At 28.8% G+C, this 10587-nt stretch overlaps 1 protein-coding gene across 3 annotated transcripts in view; it reads left to right on the top strand.

Annotated features, from left to right (window-relative positions):
• LOC117180062 (SWI/SNF-related matrix-associated actin-dependent regulator of chromatin subfamily A-like protein 1) overlaps window positions 1-10228 on the top strand; it is a 51419-nt gene extending 41191 nt beyond the window's left edge. For all 3 annotated transcript variants that reach the window (XM_033372375.1, XM_033372376.1, XM_033372377.1), the window contains 5 exons: window positions 1221-1385; window positions 2784-2945; window positions 3018-3125; window positions 4107-4281; window positions 9404-10228. In XM_033372375.1, the coding sequence (XP_033228266.1) occupies window positions 1221-1385; window positions 2784-2945; window positions 3018-3125; window positions 4107-4281; window positions 9404-9943 (1150 nt within the window). In that variant the 3' untranslated portion in view covers window positions 9944-10228. The remainder of the gene's footprint in view (window positions 1-1220; window positions 1386-2783; window positions 2946-3017; window positions 3126-4106; window positions 4282-9403) is intronic.
• Window positions 10229-10587: the final 359 nt, after the last annotated feature.

Genomic DNA, 10587 nt, shown 5'->3' with positions numbered 1-10587 from the left:
TCCATTTTTTCACTTTTCAGAATTGTAATATTTATGAATCACTAGTTTATTCACACTGATATATTAAATTATACTAAATATTGTATTCGTATTACAATCCTACACCTTAATATTAAAAAGAATATGGATACGATCGTGTATATCATAATAGAATTTGACGTTGCATATTATAACAAATGAAGGTTAACGATGAATCTCAGACTTTTCGCTTCCCAAAATTTTCTATCCCACAAGTAAATATATTTTTTAAATACTATGCAATTACATAATATTAAATCGTCCTTCTGATTTAGACTTGAAGAGTAGGATTTACTCTTGGTTTTGTGATTTTTTCAAAGTTTTAGGAAGACTTTTCTAGGAGTTGAACTCAAGATTCGAAAATGTTCATTTTGCTAAAAAAAAACTGTTGACTCCGAAGCTGAATATTTGTTGAATCAATGAAGTAGTTTCAACGTAGGCGGATTTGATGCGAAGTTTTCAAATCTTTCAAATGATTCCTCTGTATATTTTTTTATTTTTTCTTAGAAAATTGTAGTCATTCGTAATTGTTTAAAGTAATTCAGTATGATTTTTTAGTGGCGCTCAACATGATGCTGAAGCATCCCAATAACGGGTTTTCTGAATTTAAATATCTTTTCGAATTATTGTTTGGGATGCCAAATAAACAATTTCTGCCTTAACTCATATTAAATAAGTAAATATTAACTGAAATAGAGCGCATTCAATTTGTCAATATATTTTTTTCCATTTTTTTTTTTTTAGTTTTTTGGGATTATTGCAAAAACCTTTGTAACTATTGTAAAAAGAGTTGATATTTGAAATCTGAATTTAAAAGCTTGTCGCCATGAAATATATGGATAGCACATTTGATTTTAGCGCTAAAAAACACTTCGGAAACAATATATCACATTCAATGAAGACATTGGTCATTTTTGTTGACCAGTGAAATTGTTAGTAAATTAGTTTTCGACCTGTAGTATGTATTGCTATTGAATAGAATTGACTCAATTTTCTAAAATTTTATCAGAAATTTGTTGAAGAGTAGACTTGAAAACCCTGGAAATGCCGTGGTATTTTCAAAGCGGACTTCTGTAGCCACTCTGGATATGTAAATAAGATATGAAATGTTCAAATCAGAGTTATGTATCATATCTGATGATGTATTTTTTACATTTAAGTATATTTTGTGAACCATAAGATTAATACAAGTATTTTCCCAGGTATGCAGAGTACGGAATACGTTACTGCGCTGGAGTTCAAAGTAAATTTGGATGGGATATGACCGGTTCGTCGAATTTACACGAGTTGGATTTTCTATTGAAAGCTTTCTGCTTGATTCGAAGGGTAAAAACTGATGTTCTGAATCAACTTCCAGCGAAAGTCAGGTTTGTTTATTAATGTATTTCTTCATAGGTGATTCAGTATTAAATATTGAAAATTGGAAATCAAATGTTACGTGAATGTGAAGTTCCGGAAGAAAATGGCCCAGTTTTTCTGTATGGAGTTTCGTATTCCAGACATTTGAGCCCAAAACAAATCATCTAGGTTTAAAAACGGGACACAACGACACATATTAATTCTCGAGAAAAACTTATTTACATTTGAGTCCAAGTTTAGGATAATTACGCCATTGTCAAGATATGGCAGCCTTTCATGATTCACGAATGGTAGCTAACAACTGCCTAATGATTTCGACAAAATAAGTACCGTGGCTGTCATTAATAGAATGGTAAAAAATTAACTGTATAAGAAATTATTATTTTTCATTTTCTTACTGTTGGATTTTTTAAAAAAATCTTGGCCCATGCTTAGTCCAATCATGGGTTCACCAATGACAGGAAACCCAGCGGGCACGAAATTTAAAGAAGTTTTAGAACGTCCTAAATACGTTTTTAGGACGTTCAAAAAAACGTCAAAAATACGTCTTTGGAACATTGCATGTTTTTAGAATGTTTTTCGGTCTTGCCTACCAGTCATGAACCATGTCTGGCTGCCAATCGCGTTATTAGCCCAAGCTTTCGCGAATATTAGCGCATGACTGGTGGCCAATCTGGACTCCTGACCATAGTTCTAGACCGTTTTCTATCTCTCTAATGTCACATACCTTTTTCTTCATTTCTGGCACACATAAAATTTCTAGGTTTCTTACCCGCATTTTTTCTCGCAATTCACTTTTCTTAAGATCATTTATATCTCAGGCATTTAAGACTACTACAAAATGTAGCAAATTGTGCCAATTTAACTGAAACATAATTTTCATGAGGAATGTGCAGGATTCGTTAAGAAATTGTACAAAGAGAAAATTCAGTATTAGTTCTTCTCTTAGATTTTTGTCGTTCGGTTTCTTTTACAAAATTACGAATTTCTATAAAAGGTTATGAACATGTAATTGCATATTTATATGAAAATTAGGAAAATGTAGAAACCCAAATTTATCATTTTTCAAGAATTTTATATGAAAACGTCATTTTCCAGATTATATCAATTTCCAAAGTTTTGAATCCTTTGGATAGTTTGGAATGACATTTAATTACAAAATCGAGCTTGACAAAACTACGAATTTTTAATATTCTAAAATTAATTTAATTCATTCATTATGCGAATTGGATAGAATTAGGATGAACTACAAAAAAATTACGCTGAAATTCTCCCTACGAGAAATTACTAACTAAAAGGGACTAAGACCAATGATCATTCTACGAAATTTCATAGAAATTCGCAAGAGTTTTCTTGAATACTCATAGAAATGATTTTAACCAGGAGATTATTTATTTATTTTTTAGGCAAGTTGTTGTACTAGATCCCTACTTGATCGAAGTTGGCACTAAGGAAATGGAGGAATCGGCACTAAAATTACAAAGAAAGACTCTAACTAGTTCTGAAAGACACAGTGCGTTGTTGCAGTATTACAGCGAATCTAGCCACGCTAAGCGAAAAGCGATTTGGTATTTTTTTTTCTATTGTAAGTTTATATTTATTTAATACGATAAGTGCTCTATTTATTTTTAATTTCACAGTAACTATGTCACCGATTTGCTGGAAAAGCGAGAAAAGTTCCTGCTGTTTGCGCATCATCAAGTAGTCCTAGATAGCGTTTGCGATGTTCTGAAGTCCAAAAAAACGAAGTGAGCCTTATTTCTTTCATTTTGTATGAAGTAATGTATTTTAAACTCTGTAAATAGTTATTTTGTCATTATTATTTATAAACTTTTCAAAACTTCGCCCGTATTTCGTCTTTTTGCTAAAACGTAATATTCTTTTTGAATATTTTTATCCAATAAATTGGAATTATATTTTAAAATTGTTATATCATTATTTTTCTCTATAAAAGACACCATTTCTTTGTAAAAGCATTCTCTATTTTTACTCGCTGCTTGAGAAAAAATTAATTTTACTTCGGTATCTGTCCATGTTCTCGCATGTGAACACGATAGCTGTCGAAATAATTATCTGGTTGGATTGTCCTTTGGTACACTGTCTTTAGGTTTTACAAGATAGGACGAGTTCGTTAACCAGTTCTTGTTGACGCGCATTTTTCTTTTTATTATTCGTAAACATTTTTTAAAGAAATCGCATGACCCATTTTCCAGCAAAACTGTGTTTTTTTAAAAAGATGTATAGTTTTTGTTTTAATCCTGAAAAATTTTATTGAAATACAAAATTCTACTTTCTAATCAAACTATGCAAAGTACGAAAAATTGATAAGCAACATCATTGTTCACCTTAAAATGATCTACAAATTTTCTGAAGATCATTTTCTACGAAGACGCATAGTTTTGGTTTTAATCGAGAAAAAATGTTATTAAAAAAAAAATCCTTTTTCCGGTGAAAGTATGCAAGATGCGAAAACACGTTACTAGGCAAAATTGTTCATCCCAAAAAGGTCTGTAAATTTTCTTCAGACCACTCTTAGTTTAATCGTGAAAAATAACAGTAACATTTTGAGAAAAACGACACAAGAACCAATAAAATGTTTAACGTAAACATTTTTTACCTATATCCGTATATATCAATAGGTATATCCGTATATAGGTGAAATACATATACCGAGATCCTTTATATAAGACAGCCATTATCAGAAGCTTAATTTTTGCACTTCCTTGCAGGTACATACGAATCGATGGAAGGACGAATCCTGAACAGAGAAAGTATTTCGTGGATTCGTTCCAAGATGATAAGGATATCATGGTCGCTGTTTTGTCCATAACTGCCGCCAACTCTGGAATTACGCTAACAGCAGCGCGACTCGTCGTTTTCGCAGAACTAACCTGGAATCCCGGTGTACGTAATTCGTAATCAAAATGAAAAACTGGGGACATATTTTTCAGTTTGAGAATTAAAAAATAAAACATTGAAGATTGTACAATTTTAAAGCAGTAACAGGGTGGCCGCTGAACCGGAAACCAGGAAAACCGGGAATTTTGGAAGACCGGGAAAAATCTGTCGAGATTCGATTTCAAAAGTTTTTAAAAGTAGTTAGCTTAATTATATTTTTTAATTATGATATCATTCAGTTCACAATATCTAATTCGAAAATCTTTTTCTTACAAAATTTTCCATTTTAGATTTTTACTTTTAAGCTTACATTTTTAATTTGAAGAATTTTAAAATGCAATCCTGAAGACTGAAACAAGTGAAAAATAAAAGCTTTTCAAGTTGAGAATTTTGGGTAAGAACCTTTTTTTTATTTTTTTTAACTTTAAATAAAATATTTTCAAAATAGATCTATACTTTAAGTATTAAAAATTGAATAATAATTGATTTGACAAAAAGATTTTGAATCCTCTACAAATTTAAGAACTTTCACATTTTAACGTTAAAAATTGATCTGTTTCAATTCGAAAGTCTTAGTTATTGACAAAACGTAAACATCTGATTGAAACCTCATAAACTATTTTCAATTGAAAAATAACTTCATAATTATATATTCGCAATTAAAAATTTTCATTAAATTTGAAATATTGTTTCAGTCTAAAATATTTCATTTTTAACACAATCAATTTTTAATTTTTTAACTAAGAAAAAGATAATTATTTAATATTTAGCAATATTTGACTGTTTATTTAAAACAATTAAATTAAAACTGAATTATTTGACATGGAAAACCTTAAATCGTTAAAATTCCGAAGAACTTTTAAACTCTAAAAAAAAATTATACGCTTTTTTAGCAGGGCTTCAAAAGAATCAAAAAACATTTTCTTAAGATTCCTAAGAAAATTGAAAATTATTTTTCAGTTTGAAAAATTATTATAAGAAAATATTTTAAAAGATTTTAAAAGATTTCCAAAATTGTCAAACAAGAATCTGGAAGATTTCAAGCAATGATTTTTCTTTATTTGCAGGATTTTCTAAAAATCGTAGGAAAAATTCGATTTATTTTAACAGATATTTAGAAGTTCGAAAAAAATGTCAAAAATAATTTTAAATTTGAAAAATATAAAACAATTTTTAGATTTCTCAAGATTTTAAAATACAATTTTGAAACTCTTCAAGGGTGTTTAAACTATTTAAGACGAAAATAATTTAAGAAGTGTTAAGTTAAAAAAAATTTTCAATTTTTTAATTTTTGATGTTTCTAGCTTAAAATTGCTTAAAATAATATAATTTTGAAAATTGTAGAGTTCATTGATTGATTCTTAAATTTATAAAGCATTGGAAATTATTACTTATTTTATATTATTTATAAAAGTACTTCCATTTTATATTATTTTTTTTATTGAACATTTGAGTACAAAATTTGTTAATTAAAAAACTTTTAAGTTCAATTTTAAGAGTTTAAAACTCAAGAGTTCCATTTTGAGTGCTTTAATTTGTAGTTTATTTTAGATTGCTCCAAATGGATCAGTGTTTAGCTTTAAAATTCGAATTTTTAAAGTTTCATTGACCGTGAAAAATGTTTTCGAACCGGGAAATGACCGGGAATTTTTATGGTTGATTAAAACGGCCACCCTGAGTAAACTTAAAAATTGTATCAGAGAAAGGGGCCCACAGAGAGTCAGAAAACTTTAAAGTAGTATGCTCATTTTTAAATTAACTTGAAAAGCTTCATGTACGCAGGATGGTGACTTGGCCGGGAAACCGGAAAATGACTGGAAATATTATTAACCTGGAAAAAATGGGAATTTATTTGAAAAACCGGGAATTTACTTCTGATCGCAGACAAATTAAGGTTTCCATTATTAAAATAATTTTGGTCCATTTAGAAATGTGATTAATAAACTTATTTGTTCAAGCGCAACTATCATTTAATGCACTTAAACTGAAAAATTCAGCAAATTTTATTAGGAAGCTTCAAAAAATAACCGCTTTCATTTTATTAATTTAAAGAGACCTTATCATATGATTTAATGTACGTAATTTTCCTTGAGTCAGATTTCGTATCTTTTTGAATATATCTATACTTTTTGAAAGAACTTCTGTTTTCATTATGAGAAAAACGTTTTCCAATTTTTTATTTGAGATTTTGTCGCTTACTTAAATTTGATAATTAAACTGATGATATTTCGAAAATACAGAAAAATCATTTTCTCAATTTCTTCAAAAAATGGATTTATCACGTTTGACTCGCTTACTCCTAATTTATCCTGACTTGGGACTGTGACTTTTAGAAAATAATTATCGTTTTTATTTTAGGACAGGGAATTTCCTTAAAGAAATATAATCTCACTTGGAACAGGGAATTTTTTACATGGAACGAGATTTTTTTAAAAGAATTATAATTCAGATTTAGAAGTAAAGAAATTGAGAAAAATTCCTGTTTCAGGTCTGAGTTCGTCACAATGTGAAAGTTGCTTCTATATTTTAGATGAAGAAAGTACTTCAAGTAGTTTTTAGAATAAAAGTAGTATTTCAAAGAAGAAATATTTCTAAATTATAATTGAAATTTTTGTTTTATATTTCATTACATATTCATCCTTTCTTAGTTAAAAATTCTACTACTTGGTTAAAAGGTAAACTTTTTTTTTTTATTAATTTTTTTGGTTAAAGATTTATTCTTTTGATTAAAAGTTCATATGTGTTCGAAAATGTAAGTTCTTTGTTATAAATCCATTTTTTATTGTTAATAATTATATTTTTGACAAGAAATTGAACTATCCTATTTTTGGTTGATAATTGATCTTTTTTGGATGAGAAGTCACCTATGCTTGGTTGAAAATTGATGTTTTTTATTAAAAGATGAATCTATTTGTTTGAAGATTTATGTACTTCGTGGAAAATTCGTATTATTTTAAATTAATCTTTTTGGTAAAAAAAATTAAACAGTTCCAGCTAAAGATTCATAATTTAGTTGATAATTCATTAGTTTGGTTGAAAATTGATTTCTTCGACCGAAAATTTAACTGTTCCATTTTGAATTGAAAATTGATATTTTTTATTTCAAAATTCAACAATTTGGATGAAATTTTGTCTTTTTTAATTGAAAATTCAACTGTTTTTCGAAAAAAACACGTATTTTGTTAAATCGATTAAAAATTTATGTATTTCGATTAAATATTTATAATTTTAGTTGAAAGTTCATCTTTTAGATTGGAAATAAAATTACTTGATTGAAAGTCAAACCATTTTGCTAAAAACTCATTTTTGTTGTTAAATTTTCATCATTTTAATTAAAAATTCTTTTTCTTTTATTTTAAAATGTGTCTTTTTGGTAAAAAATTCGATTATTCTTGTTAAAGATTCACCATTTTAGGTGAAAATTCATCATTTTGGTTTAAAATTCAATTATTCCAGTCAAATATTTAACTTATTCCAATTGAATATTTCATAGTTTCAGTTAAAAATTCATCTGTGTCGTTCAAAATTAATTTTTAAACATTTTAATTGAAATATTTAAGTTTTGGATAACAATTTAGCTTTTGTTCTAAAAATTAATTTTTTTAGTTTGTTTAAAAATTGTAAATAATATTTAACCCTTCTGGTAGTAAAATCTGTAAGTAAAAAAGTTTTTGATTAAGCAGTATACAATATACATGTGTAACTACACGTGTATCTATGCTCAACAAGTACACAATACACACCTTATAATTTCTTAAATACTATTCACAATTTACAAGTGAAAAATATTCTTCCACAAATTGGATAAGTCTAACGCTGTCAGATTTTAAGCAAGCCCCCCAAACTGCAATGAATTTTACCCTGTCGGAAGTTTTGTAGTTCTGTACTATACTGAGGGCGCTAAAATACAACACACTTCAAAAAATCCTCGTCAGACATGTGTCGCACACAAAATCGCGTTACTATTTAAGCTGTCAAAAAGTTTATAAGCCAAGAAAAACAATTAATATTTATTTACTGGTGCTATAGAGAATAGAAAGTTTATTTAGTGAAAGCTGCAAAAAAAAATTATGTGGAGAGAAAGTATTAATTCAGCGCAATATCACGGACACTGACGTTATCGTGATCTCGCGATCAATTTCACAACAATTGCAAAATAATATTTAACGCCGTCGATTTCTCCAGCAATCTGAAAACTTGGAGAATTTCGTGAACCAGGAAATTTTAAACCCGTAAACGTCCGAGAACGAAAGTGGGAAAAGCTGACCGGGAATTTAATTTCAAAACCAATACAAAATTACAGGTCATTTCCGGGTTTACAAAATTCCCCATCATTAACAATTTTGATATTTTCTCCCTCTCATTTTCCATTTTATTTCGCTAAATTAATGTTTATTTTCCACGGAGTTTATTTTGCTCATTTTGGAAAATAAATGTTTATTCTTCATGCCACCAACAAATAATATTTATTTCTTTTTGTGGTTTATAACCTTCTTAGCAGTTTTAACCATCTTGTGTGCGACATATCATGACAAGGAGGATTTTTTTAAAGATGTGTTGTATTGTAGCGCTCTAAAGTAGTGCAGAACTGCGAAACTTTGTCACGGTCAAATGCATTGCACTTTAATGGATCTAATTTTAAGTACAGAATCAAATTATTTCACTGCAATCGAGTCATAAATATTCAGCGTTTATAACGAATTTTATGCAATAATTTTGTAGATATTCCGTCTAACTACCTGTGCACAGCAAACAACTGTTTGCACCTGTCCCTTGAATGAGAATTTGTAACATCACAGATTAGACAATCCCCAAATGAGAACCATTAAAAGTGTTGTCTTTCTAATTAAAAGCATACATTTTTCCACTCAAATTTGTGTGTATGTGTGTGTTCAATATCTTTTTCACTGTTTACAATTGAAAATTAACATGTTTAAAATTGAAAAATAAACATGTTTAAACCTTGAAACTTCAATTATCCTTAGTGATCAAAATTCTGAAATCTGTCATTTCAAGTTGTTTGGGGGTCTAAATACCATCCAGATCCTGAAAAAATACAGTAACTGGCTTTAAATTAAAAATCACAGTTTAAATTTGTAGGAATAAAAGTTTATAATAATGATTGCAGATTTTGGTTCAAGCAGAAGACAGAGTTCACCGAATCGGGCAAGAACGAGGCGTCGTTATTCAGTACTTGTTGGCAAAAAATACAGCAGATGACTATTTGTGGCCCAAAATCCAACATAAAATAGACATTCTTAACAAAGTTGGACTGGAGCAAGATTTTGAAGTCAACACTCAAGATGTCTCGGCTCAAAAACCGCCGGAAGACAGCGATCAGAAGAAAATGGACCCATTCGTGACTGGGTCCACTCCTTCCAAATCGAATGGAACACCGCGGAACGTTCAATTTTACACGTCGAAACGGCCAAATGCTTCGCCTCCTTCCTCATCGCGGAAGAAGCAAATGAAGCTTGATCCGTTTGTATCATCAGCTACGTTGGATGTAGACAGTAGTACAAATGAGAACTCTTTTGACCGATTTCTTGCTGAAAATGAATTTACCGTTGAGTCATTCGTGCCACAGCCTGAGATTAAAAGTGAAAACTCTTTCGATGTAATAATCAAAGACGAGGATTTCGACAGTATCGACTTCGATGAATTTTGATGATCGCGAATAGTACCATAATAACAGTATTTTGATAGAAAGATCTGCCTGTACTTAAAGCAGAATGTTTGTAAATATTCTTATTCAGATTGTGTTTCAGATTTGATGGTCTTATTTTTCTTTTCTCAGAATATTTTGTTCAAAATTATTATGTGCTATATTTTTGGGTTCCAAATCTAAATGTTTATTCAGCTAAATAAGTTCATTACAAATTTCTCTATTCAAAGTTTTGATGAATAGTTTTAAGCTTCATCAATAAAGTTACGTTTAGGTTTAATAACTAAAAATGATATTATTTAATTATTATCTGATGTTTTAAATTTTTTAATATGATATTTGAGTAAATTCTAATACTTTTTGAACGTGAAATAGGTTTTAGAAATATTGTACAGAAATTTTGTGATACATTTGTTATTATTAATAAGAAACGTGTAGAAACATTTTTCCATTTAATTTTTAAATAAAAAATTTTATGCAGTACAATCGCAGGCATAGCCATGCTATTCAATTTGAAGAATTCAAATCTTAGTTTTAATGTAAATTCCCATTTTTATTTAAGAGAAAAAAATTTATTGGTGCAAAATTATAACGTGATTGTTTTTAAACAAAAAAAAATTGAATAAGGTTAATTTTATTCCGATTAT

This window comes from Belonocnema kinseyi, chromosome 9, assembly GCF_010883055.1.
Source record: "Belonocnema kinseyi isolate 2016_QV_RU_SX_M_011 chromosome 9, B_treatae_v1, whole genome shotgun sequence".
In the NCBI taxonomy this organism is placed as follows: Eukaryota; Metazoa; Arthropoda; class Insecta; order Hymenoptera; family Cynipidae; genus Belonocnema; species Belonocnema kinseyi.
This window is presented reverse-complemented; position numbering and strand designations above follow the sequence as displayed.